The sequence below is a fragment of the Entelurus aequoreus genome, linkage group LG05, assembly GCF_033978785.1.
Source record: "Entelurus aequoreus isolate RoL-2023_Sb linkage group LG05, RoL_Eaeq_v1.1, whole genome shotgun sequence".
NCBI classification, from domain to species: Eukaryota; Metazoa; Chordata; class Actinopteri; order Syngnathiformes; family Syngnathidae; genus Entelurus; species Entelurus aequoreus.
In genome coordinates, this window is record NC_084735.1 from 10,796,398 (window position 1) to 10,817,541 (window position 21,144).

General features: G+C 35.2%; 2 protein-coding genes across 5 annotated transcripts in view; one reads left to right on the forward strand and one right to left on the reverse strand.

Annotated features, from left to right (window-relative positions):
- Window positions 1-4,940, reverse strand: part of LOC133649597 (uncharacterized) — a 49,632-nt gene extending 44,692 nt beyond the window's left edge. For 2 of the 4 annotated variants that reach the window (XM_062046206.1, XM_062046205.1), the window contains exon 1: window positions 4,715-4,939. In XM_062046206.1, the coding sequence (XP_061902190.1) occupies window positions 4,715-4,723 (9 nt within the window). In that variant the 5' untranslated portion in view covers window positions 4,724-4,939. Of the gene's footprint in view, window positions 1-4,714 lie in introns of all 4 variants that reach the window. The other 2 variants (XM_062046203.1, XM_062046204.1) reach the window with 2 other exon arrangements.
- A 2,358-nt stretch (window positions 4,941-7,298) lies between these two features.
- Window positions 7,299-21,144, forward strand: part of LOC133650157 (complement component C8 alpha chain-like) — a 34,638-nt gene continuing 20,792 nt past the window's right edge. The window contains exons 1-6 of the mRNA XM_062047076.1: window positions 7,299-7,421; window positions 7,485-7,599; window positions 12,480-12,627; window positions 12,723-12,870; window positions 17,886-18,075; window positions 18,147-18,329. Of these exons, the coding sequence (XP_061903060.1) occupies window positions 7,300-7,421; window positions 7,485-7,599; window positions 12,480-12,627; window positions 12,723-12,870; window positions 17,886-18,075; window positions 18,147-18,329 (906 nt within the window). The 5' untranslated portion in view covers window position 7,299. The remainder of the gene's footprint in view (window positions 7,422-7,484; window positions 7,600-12,479; window positions 12,628-12,722; window positions 12,871-17,885; window positions 18,076-18,146; window positions 18,330-21,144) is intronic.

Below are 21,144 nucleotides of genomic sequence, written 5' to 3' on the forward strand. Positions count from 1 at the left end.
TTACTGTATGTTCCAGTTTGGCACATATTTCATGTCACATAACTTAATAAAGGACACTTACTGTATGTTCCAGTTTGGCACAAATTTCATGTCACATAACTTAATAAAGGACACTTACTGTATGTTCCAGTTTGGCACATATTTCATGTCACATAACTTAATAAAGGACACTTAATGTATGTTCCAGTTTGGCACATATTTCATGTCACATAACTTAATAAAGGACACTTACTGTATGTTCCAGTTTGACACATATTTCATGTCACATAACTTAATAAAGGACACTTACTGTATGTTCCAGTTTGGCACATATTTCATGTCACATAACTTAATAAAGGACACTTACTGTATGTTCCAGTTTGGCACATATTTCATGTCACATAACTTAATAAAGGACACTTACTGTATGTTCCAGTTTGGCACATATTTCATGTCACATAACTTAATAAAGGACACTTACTGTATGTTCCAGTTTGGCACATATTTCATGTCACATAACTTAATAAAGGACACTTACTGTATGTTCCAGTTTGGCACATATTTCATGTCACATAACTTAATAAAGGACACTTACTGTATGTTCCACTTTGGCACATATTTCATGTCACATAATAACTTAATAAAGGACACTTACTGTATGTTCCAGTTTGGCACATATTTCATGTCACATAATAACTTAATAAAGGACACTTACTGTATGTTCCAGTGCGACACATATTTCATGTCACATAATAACTTAATAAAGGACACTTACTGTATGTTCCAGTTTGGCACATATTTCATGTCACATAATAACTTAATAAAGGACACTTACTGTATGTTCCAGTTTGGCACATATTTCATGTCACATAATAACTTAATAAAGGACACTTACTGTATGTTCCAGTTTGGCACATATTTCATGTCACAAAACTTAATAAAGGACACTTACTGTATGTTCCAGTTTGGCACATATTTCATGTCACATAATAACTTAATAAAGGACACTTACTGTATGTTGCAGTTTGGCACATATTTCATGTCAGATAACTTAATAAAGGACACTTACTGTATGTTCCAGTTTGGCACATATTACATGTCACATGACTTAAAAAAGGACACTTACTGTATGTTCCAGTTTGGCACATATTTCATGTCACATAATAACTTAATAAAGGACACTTACTGTATGTTCCAGTTTGGCACATATTTCATGTCACATAATAACTTAATAAAGGATACTTACTGCATGTTCCACTTTGGCACATATTTCATGTCACATAACTTAATAAAGGACACTTACTGTATGTTCCAGGTTGACACATATTTCATGTCACATAACTTAATAAAGGACACTTACTGTATGTTCCAGTTTGGCACATATTTCATGTCACATAACTTAATAAAGGACACTTACTGTATGTTCCAGTTTGGCACATATTTCATGTCACATAACTTAATAAAGGACACTTACTCTATGTTCCAGTTTGGCACATATGTCATGTCACATAATAACTTAATAAAGGACACTTACTGTATGTTCCAGTTTGGCACATATTTCATGTCACATAACTTAATAAAGGACACTTACTGTATGTTCCAATTTGGCACATATTTCATGTCACATAATGACTTAATAAAGGACACTTACTGTATGTTCCAGTTTGGCACATATTTCATGTCACATAACTTAATAAAGGACACTTACTGTATGTTCCAGTTTGGCACATATTTCATGTCACATAATAACTTAATAAAGGACACTTACTGTATGTTCCAGTTTGGCACATATTTCATGTCACATAATAACTTAATAAAGGACACTTACTGTATGTTCCAGTTTGGCACATATTTCATGTCACATAATACAAGTGATGGCAAGTCATTTAACCCTTTCTTATAAGAAATGCACTGTTTTTCAAAGTTGCAAGTGTCATAATTACTTGGTGAAACAATAAGAAATGTAAAACTGCCCCAATGTACATAAATTAAAGATGCATCAAAAATGGATTTTTAAAGGAATGGTGAGGTGCCCAAATATTCTCACTTCTAATGCAGAGCCTCTTTTGATGTTTTTATATCAATCACAGTCATTTATTTTTTTCAATTGATCTTTAAAAAGTGCATATTAGTACAACATTTATTTAACTTTTATGTGCAAATAATTGTATCTAAGTACCGTGTTTTGTTTTGCCATATTTACAACACAGTGTTACCGTTCAAACTGTGTGCAATGTTACAAATATGAAATAAACTTGTTAGAAAAATACCTCTGCCTTGTTTTTAATGAATACCTAGGCCTACTATGCTGCTCTATCTTAACGTGAGCCAAATGTTTTTACTTGTTTGCCATCCACACTCCAGAGCAGGGGTCACCAACACGGTGCCTGCGGGCACCAGGTAGCCCGTAAGGACCAGATGTGTAGCCCGCTGGCCTGTTCTAAAAATAGCTCAAATAGCAGCACTTACCAGTGAGCTGCCTCTATTTTTTTAAATTGTATTTATTTACTAGCAAGCTGGTCTCGCTTTGCCCGACATTTTTAATTCTAAGAGAGACAAAACTCAAATAGAATTTGAAAATCCAAGAAAATATTTTAAAGACTTGGTCTTCACTTGTTTAAATAAATTCATTAATTTTTTTTACTTTGCTTCTTATAACTTTCAGAAAGACAATTTTAGAGGAAAAAATACAACCTTAAAAATGATTTTAGGATTTTTAAACACAGATACCTTTTTACCTTTTAAATTCCTTCCTCTTCTTTCCTGACAATTTAAATCAATGTTCAAGTAATTTATTTTTTTTATTGTAAAGAATAATAAATACATTTTAACTTAATTCTTCATTTTAGCTTCTGTTTTTTCGACGAAGAATATTTGTGAAATATTTCTTCAAACTTATTATGATTAAAATTCAAAAAAAATATTCTGGAAAATCTAGAAAATCTGTAGAATCAAATTTAAATCTCATTTCAAAGTCTTTTAAATTTCTTTTAAAATTTTTGTTCTGGAAAATCTAGAAGAAATAATGATTTGTCTTTGTTAGAAATATAGCTTGGTCCAATTTGTTATATATTCTAACAAAGTGTAGATTGGATTTTAAGCTATTTAAAACATGTCATCAAAATTCTAAAATTAATCTTAATCAGGAAAAATTACTAATGATGTTCCATGAATTCTTTTTTTAATTTTTTCAAAAATATTCAAATTAGCTAGTTTTTCTCTTCTTTTTTTCGGTAGAATTTTGAATTTTAAAGAGTCGAAATTGAAGATAAACTATGTTTCAAAATTTAATTGTCATTTGTTTCGTGTTTTCTCCTCTTTTAAATCGTTCAATTAAGTGTAAATATCATTAATTATTAATAATAACAGAGTTAAAGGTAAATTGAGCAAATTGGCTATTTCTGGCAATTTATTTAAGTGTGTATCAAACTGGTAGCCCTTCGCATTAATCAGTACCCAAGAAGTAGCTCTTGGTTTCAAAAAGGTTGGTGACCCCTGCTCCAGAGAATAGTTCCCAACACCAATAAACTAAAACAGTATTAACCATTTTGTTGTGTTTAGAACTGTTAAAGATGACGTCAATTGTTTGCAATGACTAAAAGCAGAGAGTCAATGACTTCAAAATAAAAGTAGGTGACAGTGTCATCACCAGGAAAGATGAGGTCACCTACCTAGGTTCCATTCTAGAGGCTAACCTTTCCTGTGACAAAATGGCAACCAAGGTAATCAAAAAGGTTAACCAACGAACGAGATTTCTCTACAGAATTTCCTCTCTGGTCAACAAAAGCACCTTGAGGATTCTGGCGGGAACTCTCGTTCAACCCTTTTTCGATTATGCATGCACCTCCTGGTACCCTAGCACCTCCAAAACCCTCAAATCTAAACTCCAAACATCTCAGAACAAGCTAGTCAGGTTACTTCTAGACCTCCACCCCAGATCCCACCTTTCTCCTACCCACTTCTCTAAAGTGGGCTGGCTCAAGGTGGAGGACAGAGTTAAACAACTTGCACTGAGCCTAGTCTATAAAATCCGCTACACCTCCCTGATACCGAAGTACATGTCAAACTACTTCCTTAACGTAAATGACCGCCATAACCACAACACCAGGGGGTGCTCCACTAACCACGTTAAACCCAGATTCCGAACTAACAAAGGTCTTAACTCATTCTCTTTCTATGCCACATCAATGTGGAATGCGCTCCCAACAGGTATAAAAGAAAGGGCATCTCTATCCTCCTTCAAAACCGCAATAAAAGTTCACCTCCAGGCAGTTACAACCCTAAACTAACACCCTCCCCGGATTGCTAATAATCAAATGTAAACAATCAAATGCAGATACTTTTTCTTTTTCTTATGCCTTCTGATCTCTCTCTCTCTCTCTCTCTCTCTCTATGTCCACTACTTGATGTCCATACCCCCCCCCCCTCCACACCCCTGATTGTAAATAATGTAAATAATTCAATGTGATTATCTTGTGTGATGACTGTATTATGATGATAGTATATATGATAGTATATATCTGTATCATGAATCAATTTAAGTGGACCCCGACTTAAACAAGTTGAAAAACTTATTCGGGTGTTACCATTTAGTGGTCAATTGTACGGAATATGTACTTCACTGTGCAACCTACTAATAAAAGTCTCAATCAATCAATCAATCAGTAGAAAAGTGACGTCATTCAAGTCCTGGCTAGCACAGGTAACGATGCCGCTAAAAAGTCCAATAGTTTACCTCCTCCATGGTATCTGCTTTGGTTCATCACTTGTCCAGGTCGGCGCACTTGCAACGCAGCCTGGACTTCGGCGGCTGGAGGCTTTTGTCCTCTTGGGGCAACTTTCAGGGTCAAGTCTTGTGCTAATGTGCTAATCGGAGGCGACGCCGGCGCAAACAATTTGATTGCGTGCTGCGCATGCGTATTGTGCATCACTCCGTACGTGCGCGTTCATGAGGTCACGAGCACTCACTCCAGGGGGTCATAAAAAAAAAAAAAGCGTCTAAATAGTTTTAATGTTACTTTTTATGTCGTTTATTGCCAATTTTAGATGCAACTTTGATTTGGATTTTAGACACATAAAAAACATTCATTAGATTAAAATGTTATTTGTTTTAAATGTCATATTTTATCATTATTGCAATGAAAGGAACAACAATCAGTATCACTGAATTAAATACTTAACAAATTAACTATGTATTCATTAGAACTTTATTTATTTATTAACTTTAATTGTAATGTATGTATTAAATAATGATTTACTTATGTAACGGGTATAAGAAATACTTTGATTATTTCAGTGAAATTCCTGCTAAAATATGTATAATGTTTTGTTATGCAATTGCGCCATCTGCTGGTACCCAAAAGTCTATCAATATGACCGCAAACAGGAAGCTGTTAGCAGACTTCCCGCACTCTGCTAATGGTAAGCCACGGTCTGATATCAATCCATCAATCAAAGTTTATTTATATAGCCCTAAATCACCAGTGTCTCAAAGGGCTGCACAAGCCACAACCACATCCTCGGCTCGGATCCCACATCAGGGCAAGGAAAAACTCAACCCAATGGGACAATGAGAAACCTTGGAGAGGACTGCAGATGTGGGGGACAACAACAAACACACACTGTAGTTAAACAACAACAAACACACACTGTAGTTAAACAACAACAAACACACACTGTAGTTAAACAACAACAAACACACACTGTAGTTAAACAACAACAAAGAGTAGCAGTCACACACTGTAGTTAAACAACAACAAACACACACTGTAGTTAAACTACAACAAACACACACTGTCGTTAAACTACAACAAACACACACTGTAGTTAAACAACAACAAAGAGTAGCAGTCACACACTGTAGTTAAACAACAACAAACACACACTGTAGTTAAACAACAACAAACACACACTGTAGTTAAACAACAACAAACACACACTGTAGTTAAACTACAACAAACACACACTGTAGTTAAACAACAACAAACACAGACTGTGGTTAAACTACAACAAACACACACTGTAGTTAAACAACAACAAAGAGTAGCAGTCACACACTGTAGTTAAACATCAACAAACACACACTGTAGTTAAACAACAACAAACACACACTGTAGTTAAACAACAACAAACACACACTGTAGTTAAACTACAACAAACACACTGTAGTTAAACAACAACAAAGAGTAGCAGTCACACACTGTAGTTAAACAACAACAAACACACACTGTAGTTAAACTACAACAAACACACACTGTAGTTAAACAACAACGAACACACACTGTAGTTAAACAACAACAAAGAGTAGCAGTCACACACTGTAGTTAAACAACAACAAACACACACTGTAGTTAAACAACAACAAACACACACTGTAGTTAAACAACAACAAACACGCACTGTAGTTAAACTACAGCAAACACACACTGTAGTTAAACAACAACAAACACACACTGTAGTTAAACTACAACAAACACACACTGTAGTTAAACTACAGCAAACACACACTGTAGTTAAACAACAACAAACACACACTGTAGTTAAACAACAACAAACACACACTGTAGTTAAACAACAACAAACACGCACTGTAGTTAAACTACAGCAAACACACACTGTAGTTAAACAACAACAAACACACACTGTAGTTAAACAACAACAAACACACACTGTAGTTAAACTACAACAAACACACACTGTAGTTAAACAACAACAAAGAGTAGCAGTCACACACTATAGTTAAACAACAACAAACACACACTGTAGTTAAACAACAACAAACACACACTGTAGTTAAACAACAACAAACACACGCTGTAGTTAAACTACAACAAACACACACTGTAGCTAAACAACAACAAAGAGTAGCAGTCACACACTATAGTTATAATCACAAATGACTTCCAACATAAACATAAAAACATGCATTAGGTCAAACAAAAACAAAGATTGAACATAAACAATGACTTATATGTTGTATTCATTGTTGTGTTACAGAATGAGCAGTAACACACGTGTTAGTAATAAAAAGGGGTAGGATTGAATAAGCTCTACTTTTTCTTCTCCTTTTCGGACATGCCGTAATTATGTGGTGTAATGTTTGGAATAAACTACCCGCATAAACATAACCATCAAGTCTACATTCTTAGCTGTACTGTCATCTAAAACAACAACAATCTATTGTCCTAAGAGCCTTAGAGCACTATGTTCCTCAAATATGTCAACAATTCTTCTGAAACAAGCAACTTTCCCGGCTGGGCCTTTGTTTACTCTTCATCAATGATTTACTGATTGATTGGCAGAAGGTGAGGAGTCCCCAACATGATCTCATTGATGTCCAGGATGGGCGCCGTGGTTCCTCTGCTCCTGTGTTGGTGCACGCTGCAGGTTCTCAGCACTAATGGAAACGCTCACAGGAACCTTGGGACGCCAGCACTAAACAGGTGCAGCAAATATGATCATTTAATACATGCTGCACATCGTTAGAATGGCCATATCTTTTTCAGGACGAGCATGACCGCTGCCAGGAGGGTTCGAGCTGTCAACAGACCGATACCAATCAACTGCAAACTGGAGAGCTGGACTCCATGGACACCATGTGACTCTTGCACTGACCAAAAGGTAAGACTTCAGATGGAATACATGCACATTATTGTCCATCATGCCAGTGTTTAGAGCAGGGGTCACCAACCTTTTTGAAACCAAGAGCTACTTCTTGGGTACTGATTAATGCGAAGGGCTACCAGTTTGATACACACTTCAATAAATTGCCAGAAATAGCCAATTTGCTCAATTTACCTTTAACTCTATGTTATTATTAATAATTAATGATATTTACACATAATTGAACGGTTTAAAAGAGGAGAAAACACAAAAAAAATGACTATTACATTTTGAAACATAGTTTATCTTCAATTTCGACTCTTTAAAATTCAAAATTCAACCGAAAAAAAAGATGATAAAAAACTAGCTAATTCGAATCTTTTTGAAAAAATTAAAAAAATAATTTATGGAACATCATTAGTAATTTTTTTTGATTACGATAAATTTTATAATTTTGATGACATGTTTTAAATAGGTTAAAATCCAATCTACACTTTGTTAGAATATATAACAAATTGGACCAAGCGATGAGGTGGCGACTTGTCCAGGGTGTACCCCGCCTTCCGCCCGATTGTAGCTGAGATAGGCTCCAGCGCCCCCGCCACCCAAAAGGGAATAAGCGGTAGAAAATGGATGGATGGATGGATGGACTAAGCTATATTTCTAACTAAGACAAATCATTATTTCTTCTAGATTTTCCAGAACCATAATTTTAAAAGAAATTCAAAAGACTTGGAAATAAGATTTAAATTAGATTCTACAGATTTTCTAGATTTGTCAGAATAATTTTTTTGAATTTTAATCATAATAAGTTTGAAGAAATATTTCACAAATATTCTTCGTCGAAAAAACAGAAGCTAAAATGAAGAATTAAATTAAAATGTATTTATTATTCTTTACAATAAAAACAATAAATTTACTTGAACATTGATTTAAATTGTCAGGAAAGAAGAGGAAGGAATTTAAAAGGTAAAAAGGTATATGTGTTTAAAAATCCTAAAATCATTTTTAAGGTTGTATTTTTTCTCTAAAATTGTCTTTCTGAAAGTTATAAGAAGCAAAGTAAAAAAATTAATGAATTTATTTGAACAAGTGAAGACCACGTCTTTAAAATATTTTCTTGGATTTTCAAATTCTATTTGAGTTTTGTCTCTCTTAGAATTAAAAATGTCGAGCAAAGCGAGACCAGCTTGCTAGTAAATACATAAAATTTAAAAAATAGAGGCAGCTCACTGGTAAGTGCTGCTATTTGAGCTATTTTTAGAACAGGCCAGCGGGCGACTCATTTGGTCCTTACGGGCTACCTGGTGCCCGCGGGCACCGCGTTGGTGACCCCTGGTTTAGAGTATGGACAGCAACTCCAAAGTGACCAATAATACTTTCTGTGGAATTCAACATTTAGGATCTTTGGATAGACTGCTTTTCTCATAACAATATTGAATGAAGGTTTTAGAATGGCCTTCCCAAAGTCCTGACTTGTGGACAATGCTGAAGAAACAAGTCCATGTCAGAAAAGCAACACATTTGGCTGAACTGCAGCAATTTAGTGGTCAAGTGGTCAAGCAGAAGCTTGTGGATGGCTACCAAAAGTGCCTTATTGCAGGTAAACTTGCCAAGTAAGCAAATATTAACATTGCTGTATTTATACTTTTGACCCTCACATTTTCAGTAGACCCATAATAAATTCATAAAAGAAGCAAACTTCATGAATGTTTTTTGTGACCAACAAGTATGTGCTCCAATCACTACATCACAAAAAAATAAGAGTTGTAGAAATGATTGACAGCCATGACATGATGTTCTTTACAAGTGTACGTACACTTTTGACCACCACTGTAGCCATTTCAGTTTCATGAACAGCCGAAGCCAGTGTTTCTTGACCATTGTTTGGCCCCCCAGAGGGTCGCCAAATATATCTGTTTACAGCTGTGGTGCATATGGGCCGCAGATGTAATACACTTGTCCACCACTTGTGGCAGTAATGACAATATCCAACAAACAGAAGAAGTCTGCAGCTGAAGTCTTAGAGAAGTTTCTTAAATGAGTCATATGTAAAAATGTGGCCAGAAATGGTACTGCAATCACGGTCAAAATTCTGTAGTCCCCTCCCTCTCTCTGTGACTGAGGTTGCCAGATATGCAGCTGAATCCAGCTGGGTGGACTGGACTACTCCATGGAACTTCAAACTTCCACTGCCTCTTACTAGGGGTTGAGGTCTGGGACCATAATAGCTGAGTAGACAATGTCAATAACAGATCTCTAACCGACACAGAATGAGGCTATTTTCAGGAAGAAGTAGGTCATACCTGCATACAATATGACAACAATCATATGGTTATTGTCAGTACTATCAGAAAACAAAGACTACTAGCAATGGTTATACTGGTGACAATAAGTAGAGCATGCTTAGCAACCTAATGTATGCCCAAAACTAAAGAGGAGACATTTTACCAAGGTATGCCTATAGGCTACTGTTTCAAACCTTTCACATTGCCATATAACTTGGTGCATGTGGTCCACAATATGCAAACACCAATTATTTGATCATGTGATTTGTCTACGTTTCACATTGCCATGATGACTAAATTTGGAAGCCATTTCCTCAGCATATCAGCATATTGAGAAGGAAATAGGCACTGACACTACCCACATCCACTTAGCTTTTATTTGTACTAAATATATTAGTCAGTTAGATGACACATGCTAACTAGCATATATTTACCCCGTTAGCCTGTATGTCCATGTGTCATTGACCGGGCTAGCATGCTAACATTGGTTGCAAGAAGATACTAGCTTTCTTAGACAAGATCATAGACCGTATTGGACAATATAGTTTACATATCAAATGTCCATTTCCATTTATTACAAGTCACAAGAAAAGGTGAATGCCTGACTTACCTATCAAGGAGGAAATGAGCAAGTTTGGCGTCTGATGAAAAAAAATGTATGGTCTCTATCTTTCTAAGGCATCCCTGATGCAAATCCTGGTTTTGTTCCTGGATTTGTCATGAATACATTGAGAATGGTAACTTTTACATGGACTAAGGTGTGACATGTTTAGTAACTTTACCAGTGGCAGTAGCCAGACCAAGATGGCAACCTGGATGTGACACATTCAGACTTTCTAATTGGTCAAACGGTGGAGGGCGGGGCATCGAAATGAAAACAATATTATTTTGGGGCTGTAAATGTAATCTAGAAATGATCATATGAACTACTATTATCAGTTATAGAGGTGTTGGAAAATAAGATGATGTATTAATGACATACCATTTAATGACGACATTATTACGTATGGCTCCTTTAAGCACAAACAACATGACTACAGTGGTGAAGCTGTAGTTTCACTTTTATTTAAATTCTTTGAATATTTATGAACATATTTATTGTTCATTTATTTGTAGTTATTTGAGTCCCTTCTTTTGCAGCTTATTTGGTTATTACTAGGGATGTCCGATAATATCGGCCGATAAATGCGTTAAAATGTAATATCGGAAATTATCGGTATCGTTTTTTTTATTATCTGTATCGTTTTTTGTTGTTTTTAAAAAAAATTTTTTTTTTATTAAATCAACATAAAAAACACAAGATACACTTACAATTAGTGCACCAACCCAAAAAACCTCCCTCCCCCCATTTCTTTCTGTTATCAATATTCTGGTTCCTACATTATATATCAATATACCGTATTTCCTTGAATTGCCGCCGGGAATATAGTATTCGCCTGCCTAGAATTACAGCCGGGTCAAACTCGTTTCGCAAAATAATTAGCGCATGCTTGGCACTTCCGCCGGGTCAAATATGAGTCATTAAATGACTCCCGCCTCCTGGTGGTAGAGGGCGCTAGTGATCCTTCTTGCGACTACTGGTACTGCAGAAGACCGGTGCTGCAGAAGAAGACAACAAGCAGCAAGCATGAGCAGCGATCGTTTGCTTGCACTTTTAAAATGGAGGATTACATATCTAAAATAAAACAGTTTTTTAAACTGGACTTTCAATCGAAGCAGGAGGTAATAATTAAAGGAATATCTCTATCGAGACAGAGAGACTTTTAAAACTGAAGAAAGATAAGGAAGACTGCTTTTGATCAAAAGCAGCTGCACATGGACTCATTTATAGGTAAAGGTAAGACCATAATAACGTTTTTTTTTATTAAATGTGCTTTTCATGATAAGGTAAGCGCCGGAGTGAGAAGAGGTTTTAAAACAATTAGCGCATGCTTGCCCATTCCGCATGCTTTTGGTAAGCGCAGGAGTGAGAAGAGGTTTGAAATTAATTAGCGCCCCGGCGGCTATTCAAGGAAATACGCTATATCAATACAGTCTGCAAGGGATACAGTCTGTAAGCACACATGATTGTGCGTGCTGCTGGTCCACTAATAGTACTAACCTTTAACAGTTAATTTGACTCATTTTCATTAATTACTAGTTTCTATGTAACTGTTTTTATATTGTTTTACTTTCTTTTTTATTCAAGAAAATGTTTTTAATTTAGTTATCTTATTTTATTATTTTTAAAAAAAAAGTATCTTATCTTCACCATACATGGTTGTCCAAATTAGGCATAATAATGTGTTAATTCCACGACTGCATATATCGGTTGATATCGGTATCGGTTGATATCGGTATCGGTATTTAAAGAGTTGGACAATATCGGACATCCCTAGTTATTACTTATTTGTTTTAATTAGCATGACCTATTTTGTTGAGGTGTTAAATAAAGAATCATATGTGTGATTGATATCATTTTGACAAGGTTGCAGACCGTAAGTTGCTCAGAGATAATTAGTGAGTATGATTACAATCAAGATGACTAATTCATTGTTAATATTTCAGTGGAAAAGTTGGAGGTGAAAAGGTTAAAAACCCCTGGATAAAAAACATGATTTTTTTCTTCAGTTGCGTTTCCGAAAGCTGGAGAAAGCTTCTCAGTTTGGTGGGACGGCGTGCTTTGAGACCCTGTGGGAGGCGCTGGCGTGTCCGGCAACAAGTGCCCCGTGTTTGGTGCCCGACTACTGCGGCCAGAGCGCCACCTGCAAGGAGACAGGCCAGTTCAGTACTTGCCCACAAAGACATGTTGCGTTGCCATGGCAACACTGGAGATGTTCTCCTCTGCTAATCGGGATGATTTCCACGGTGTAGGACGCTGCATCAGCCCGTCTCTTCGCTGTAACGGAGAAGCAGACTGCGATGATCTTTCCGATGAAGACCATTGTGAACACCTCAATCTGAGGAAGGACAAGTGTTCCGCACTCCTCAGCATTCCTGGCGCCGAGCGTGGAACTCAGGGGTAAAGATCTTTATGTAGCTGCCAAGTAGCGTGAACCCAGGTCTCAACTAAAGACCTTTGAACTGTCAACAAACATGTCTGTCTGCCGACATGTCTGTCTGCCAACATGTCTGTCTGCCAACATGTCTGTCTGCCGCTCTCGCAGCCCCGACAACTTCTTCTCGCTCAAAATGCTAAACTTGAGAAGTCCACACAAGGAGACCATTAGCAGCCATTTCCTACAATAATAATAATAATGGATTACATTTATATAGCGCTTTTCTAGACACTCAAAGCGCTTCACAAAGAAGTGAGAACCCATCATTCATTCACACCTGGTGGTGGTAAGCTACTTTCATAGCCACAGTTGCCCAGGGGCAGACCTCGCTGGTTAGAACCTCAAGCAGCATATGTTCCATGTCACTGGTTAGAACCTCAAGCAGCATATGTTCCATCTCACTCATGGTTAGAACCTCAAGCAGCATATGTTCCATCTCACTCATGGTTAGAACCTCAAGCAGCATATGTTCCATCTCACTCATGGTTAGAACCTCAAGCAGCATATGTTCCATCTCACTCATGGTTAGAACCTCAAGCAGCATATGTTCCATCTCACTTGTTAGAACCTCAAGCAGCATATGTTCCATCTCACTCATGGATAGAACCTCAAGCAGCATATGTTCCATCTCAATCCAATCCAATCCAATCCACTTTATTTATATAGCACATTTACACAACAAGAATGTTTCCAAAGTGCTGCACAGCCATGTTAAAAACAATATTAAAAACAATATTAAAAACTATATTAAAAACAATATTAAAAACAATATTATGCTACACCAATGACTGAATAAAAACAAAGAATAAATGAATAGGTTAGAACCTCAAGCAGCATATGTTCCATCTCACTCATGGTTAGAACCTCAAGCAGCATATTTTCCATGTCACTGGTTAGAACCTCAAGCAGCATGTGTTCCATCTCACTCATGGTTAGAACCTCAAGCAGCATATGTTCCATGTCACTGGTTAGAACCTCAAGCAGCATATGTTCCATGTCACTGGTTAGAACCTCAAGCAGCATATGTTCCATGTCACTGGTTAGAACCTCAAGCAGCATATGTTACATCTCACTGGTTAGAACCTCAAGCAGCATATGTTCCATGTCACTGGTTAGAACCTCAAGCAGCATATGTTCCATGTCACTGGTTAGAACCTCAAGCAGCATGTGTTCCATCTCACTCATGGTTAGAACCTCAAGCAGCATATGTTCCATGTCACTGGTTAGAACCTCAAGCAGCATATGTTCCATCTCACTGGTTAGAACCTCAAGCAACATATGTTCCATCTCACTCATGGTTAGAACCTCAAGCAGCATATGTTCCATCTCACTCATGGTTAGAACCTCAAGCAGCATATGTTCCATCTCACTGGTTAGAACCTCAAGCAGCATATGTTCCATGTCACTGGTTAGAACCTCAAGCAGCATATGTTCCATGTCACTGGTTAGAACCTCAAGCAGCATATGTTCTATGTCACTGGTTAGAACCTCAAGCAGCATATGTTCCATGTCACTAGTTAGAACCTCAAGCAGCATATGTTCCATCTCACTCATGGTTAGAACCTCAAGCAGCATATGTTCCATGTCACTGGTTAGAACCAAAAGCAGCATATGTTCCATCTCACTGGTTAGAACCTCAAGCAGCATATGTTCCATGTCACTGGTTAGAACCTCAAGCAGCATATGTTCCATGTCACTGGTTAGAACCTCAAGCAGCATATGTTCTATGTCACTGGTTAGAACCTCAAGCAGCATATGTTCCATGTCACTGGTTAGAACCTCAAGCAGCATATGTTCCATGTCACTGGTTAGAACCTCAAGCAGCATATGTTCCATGTCACTGGTTAGAACCTCAAGCAGCATATGTTCCATCTCACTGGTTAGAACCTCAAGCAGCATATGTTTCATGTCACTGGTTAGAACCTCAAGCAGCATATGTTCCATGTCACTGGTTAGAACCTCAAGCAGCATATGTTCCATGTCACTGGTTAGAACCTCAAGCAGCATATGTTCCATGTCACTGGTTAGAACCTCAAGCAGCATATGTTCCATGTCACTGGTTAGAACCTCAAGCAGCATATGTTCCATCTCACTGGTTAGAACCTCAAGCAGCATATGTTCCATGTCACTGGTTAGAACCTCAAGCAGCATATGTTCCATGTCACTGGTTAGAACCTCAAGCAGCATATGTTCCATCTCACTGGTTAGAACCTCAAGCAGCATATGTTCCATGTCACAAACACAACTGTCAGTGACAAGGAGTGGCAGCAGGTGAAGAACAGTAGACCATAGGGCACACCGGGTTATAAGGCGCACTGCTGATGAGCTGCGTCGTTTTCTGGGCACTCTTATTTATGTGCCTCCACTTCGACAGTCTTCCATCTTCCATAACGTGTCTACTGACAGATATAAGTTACAACTATACACTACTTTGTATTAGAAATGTTGTAGTTTTGCATAAAAATGCATAATGACACACCTGTAAGAAGCACATTTTTACCTGTTTGGTCTGTTTGTTGTGGCCTTGATGATAAAAATGCATAATGACACACCTGTAAGAAGCACATTTTTACCTGTTTGGTCTGTTTGTTGTGGCCTTGATGATAAAAATGCATAATGACACACCTGTAAGAAGCACATTTTTACCTGTTTGGTCTGTTTGTTGTGGCCTTGATGATAAAAATGCATAATGACACACCTGTAAGAAGCACATTTTTACTTGTTTGGTCTGTTTGTTGTGGCCTTGATGATAAAAATGCATAATGACACACCTGTAAGAAGCACATTTTTACTTGTTTGGTCTGTTTGTTGTGGCCTTGATGATAAAAATGCATAATGACACACCTGTAAGAAGCACATTTTTACCTGTTTGGTCTGTTTGTTGTGGCCTTGATGATAAAAATGCATAATGACACACCTGTAAGAAGCACATTTTTACTTGTTTGGTCTGTTTGTTGTGGCCTTGATAAAAATGCATAATGACACACCTGTAAGAAGCCCATTTTTACTTGTTTGGTCTGTTTGTTGTGGCCTTGATAAAAATGCATAATGACACACCTGTAAGAAGCACATTTTTACCTGTTTGGTCTGTTTGTTGTGGCTTTGATGATAAAAATGCATAATGACACACCTGTAAGAAGCACATCTTTACCTGTTTGGTCTGTTTGTTGTGGCCTTGATGATAAAAATGCATAGCGACACACCTGTAAGAAGCACATTTTTACCTGTTTGGTCTGTTTGTGGTGGCCTTGATGATAAAAATGCATAATGACACACCTGTAAGAAGCACATTTTTACCTGTTTGGTCTGTTTGTTGTGGCCTTGATGATAAAAATGCATAATGACACACCTGTAAGAAGCACATTTTTACCTGTTTGGTCTGTTTGTCGTGGCCTTGATGACAAAAATGCATAATGACACACCTGTAAGAAGCACATTTCTACCTGTTTGGTCTGTTTGTCGTGGCCTTGATGATAAAAATGCATAATGACACACCTGTAAGAAGCACATTTTTACCTGTTTGGTCTGTTTGTTGTGGCCTTGATGATAAAAATGCATAATGACACACCTGTAAGAAGCACATTTTTACTTGTTTGGTGTGTTTGTTGTGGCCTTGATAAAAATGCATAATGACACACCTGTAAGAAGCACATTTTTACCTGTTTGGTCTGTTTTTCGTGGCCTTGATGATAAAAATGCATAATGACACACCTGTAAGAAGCACATTTCTACCTGTTTGGTCTGTTTGTTGTGGCCTTGATGATAAAAATGCATAATGACACACCTGTAAGAAGCACATTTTTACCTGTTTGGTCTGTTTGTTGTGGCCTTGATGATAAAAATGCATAATGACACACCTGTAAGAAGCACATTTTTACCTGTTTGGTCTGTTTGTTGTGGCCTTGATGATAAAAATGCATAATGACACACCTGTAAGAAGCACATTTTTACCTGTTTGGTCTGTTTGTGGTGGCCTTGATGATAAAAATGCATAATGACACACCTGTAAGAAGCACATTTTTACCTGTTTGGTCTGTTTGTGGTGGCCTTGATGATAAAAATGCATAATGACACACCTATAAGAAGCACATTTTTACCTGTTTGGTCTGTTTGTTGTGGCCTTGATGATAAAAATGCATAATGACACACCTGTAAGAAGCACATTTTTACTTGTTTGGTCTGTTTGTTGTGGCCTTGATAAAAATGCATAATGACACACCTGTAAGAAGCACATTTTTACCTGTTTGGTCTATTTGTCGTGGCCTTGATGATAAAAATGCATAATGACACACCCGTAAGAAGCACATTTTTACTTGTTTGGTCTGTTTGTCGTGGCCTTGATAAAAATGCATAATGACACACCTGTAAGAAGCACATTTTTACCTGTTTGGTCTGTTTGTTCGTGGCCTTGATGATAAAAATGCATAATGACACACCTGTAAGAAGCACATTTTTACTTGTTTGGTCTGTTTGTCGTGGCCTTGATAAAAATGCATAATGACACACCTGTAAGAAGCACATTTTTACCTGTTTGGTCTGTTTGTTGTGGCCTTGATGATAAAAATGCATAATGACACACCTGTAAGAAGCACATTTTTACCTGTTTGGTCTGTTTGTTGTGGCCTTGATGATAAAAATGCATAATGACACACCTGTAAGAAGCACATTTTTACCTGTTTGGTCTGTTTGTTGTGGCCTTGATGACAAAAATGCATAATGACACACCTGTAAGAAGCACATTTTTACCTGTTTGGTCTGTTTGTTGTGGCCTTGATAAAAATGCATAATGACACACCTGTAAGAAGCACATTTTTACCTGTTTGGTCTGTTTGTCGTGGCCTTGATGATAAAAATGCATAATGACACACCTGTAAGAAGCACATTTTTACCTGTTTGGTCTGTTTGTCGTGGCCTTGATGATAAAAATGCATAACGACACACCTTTAAAAAGCCCATTTTTACCTGTCTGTCTTTTCAGCTATAATGCCTTAACTGGGGAATTTGTGGATCAGGTGCTGGACCCCAAGTACTTTGGAGGGAAATGTGACTACGTCTACAACGGTGACTGGAGGAAGTTCACCTACGACGCCTTCTGTGAAAAGCTGCACTACAACGAAGATGAGAAGAACTACCGCCAACCGTACAACTACCATACTTACCAATTTGTGGTACTGGGATTGACGTGTGTGTCATCTTTAAAGATGTCCTGAGTTGCTGAAGCAGAGTTTTCCCTTCGCAGGCGGAGGCAACGTCAGAAGGCTCCAAGGAATATTACAGTGACGCAGTGGACCTACTCCGCGCCAGGAAGACTATGAGCTCGTCCCACCACGGCGGCACCATCGGCGTCTATTATGTGGAAGTGGGAGTGAGGGGGAGTAAAGAGTCACAGTTTTTAAGCAACTTAACACAGCATAAAAGCCAGGTATACTCAATTTACTCCATTATTATTGTTATTATTCAGTCAAAAACAACATATAGTCCATCAATATAATGCATTATTATTGTTATTATTCAGTCAAAAACAACATACAATCCATCAATATAATCCTTTATTATTGTTATTATTGTTATTGTTCAGTCAAACACAACATATAATCCATCAATATAATCCATTATTATTGTTATTATTCAGTCAAAAACAACATATAATCCATCAATATAATGCATTATTATTGTTATTATTCAGTCAAAAACAACATATAGTCCATCAATATAATACATTATTATTGTTATTATTGTTATTATTCAGTCAAAAACAACATATAATCCATCGATCTAATCCATTATTATTGTTATTATTCAGTCAAAAACATTATATAATCAATCGATCTAATCCATTATTATTATTATTATTCAGTCAAAAACAACATATAATCCATCAATATAATGCATTATTATTGTTATTATTGTAATTATTCAGTCAAAAACAACATATAATCCATCGATCTAATCCATTATTATTGTTATTATTCAGTCAAAAACAACATATAATATAATGCATTATTATTGTTATTATTTAGTCAAAAACAACATATAATCCATCGATCTAATCCATTATTATTGTTATTATTCAGTCAAAAACAACATATAATCCATCAATATAATGCATTATTATTGTTATTATTCAGTCAAAAACAACATATAGTCCATCAATACATTATTATTGTTATTATTGTTATTATTCAGTCAAAAACAACATATAATCCATCGATCTAATCCATTATTATTGTTATTATTCAGTCAAAAAAAACATATAATCAATCGATCCAATCCATTATTATTATTATTATTCAGTCAAAAACAACATATAATCCATCAATATAATGCATTATTATTGTTATTATTCAGTCAAAAACAACATATAATATAATGCATTATTATTGTTATTATTTAGTCAAAAACAACATATAATCCATCAATATAATCCATTATTATTGTTATTATTCAGTCAAAAACAACATATAATATAATGCATTATTATTGTTATTATTTAGTCAAAAACAACATATAATCCATCAATATCATCCATTATTATTGTTATTATTCAGTCAAAAACAACATATAATCCATCAATATAATCCTTTATTATTGTTATTATTGTTATTGTTCAGTCAAACACAACATATAATCCATCAATATAATCCATTATTATTGTTATTATTCAGTCAAAAACAACATATAATATAATGCATTATTATTGTTATTATTTAGTCAAAAACAACATATAATCCATCAATATCATCCATTATTATTGTTATTATTCAGTCAAAAACAACATATAATCCATCAATATAATCCTTTATTATTGTTATTATTGTTATTGTTCAGTCAAACACAACATATAATCCATCAATATAATCCATTATTATTGTTATTATTCAGTCAAAAACAACATATAATCCATCAATATAATGCATTATTATTGTTATTATTCAGTCAAAAACAACATATAGTCCATCAATATAATACATTATTATTGTTATTATTGTTATTATTCAGTCAAAAACAACATATAATCCATCGATCTAATCCATTATTATTGTTATTATTCAGTCAAAAACAACATATAATCAATCGATCTAATCCATTATTATTATTATTATTCAGTCAAAAACAACATATAGTCCATCAATATAATGCATTATTATTGTTATTATTGTAATTATTCAGTCAAAAACAACATATAATCCATCAATATAATCCCTTATTATTGTTATTATTGTTATTATTCAGTCAAAAACAACATACAATCCATCGATCTAATCCATTATTATTGTTATTATTCAGTCAAAAACAACATATAATCCATCAATATAGTGCATTATTATTGTTATTATTCAGTCAAAAACAACATATAGTCCATCAATATAATACATTATTATTGTTATTATTGTTATTATTCAGTCAAAAACAACATATAATCCATCGATCTAATCCATTATTATTGTTATTATTCAGTCAAAAACAACATATAATCCATCGATCTAATCCATTATTATTATTATTATTATTATTCAGTCAAAAACAACATATAATCCATCAATATAATGCATTATTATTGTTATTATTCAGTCAAAAACAACATATAATATAATGCATTATTATTGTTATTATTTAGTCAAAAACAACATATAATCCATCGATCTAATCCATTATTATTGTTATTATTCAGTCAAAAACAACATATAATCCATCGATCTAATCCATTATTATTGTTATTATTCAGTCAAAAACAACATATAATATAATGCATTATTATTGTTATTATTCAGTCAAAAACAACATATAATATAATGCATTATTATTGTTATTATTCAGTCAAAAACAACATATAATATAATGCATTATTATTGTTATTATTCAGTCAAAAACAACATATAATATAATGCATTATTATTGTTATTATTCAGTCAAAAACAACATATAATATAATGCATTATTATTGTTATTATTCGGTCAAAAACAACATATAATATAATGCATTATTATTGTTATTATTCAGTCAAAAACAACATATAATATAATGCATTATTATTGTTATTATTCAGTCAAAACAACATATAATATAATGCATTATTATTGTTATTATTCAGTCAAAAACAACATATAATATAATGCATTATTATTGTTATTCTTCAGTCAAAAACAACATATAATATAATCCATTATTATAGTTAGAAAGGTGTGTAAAAGTGGAGGTGAACTAATGTCTGACATGCAGCTCACACCATCAAAGA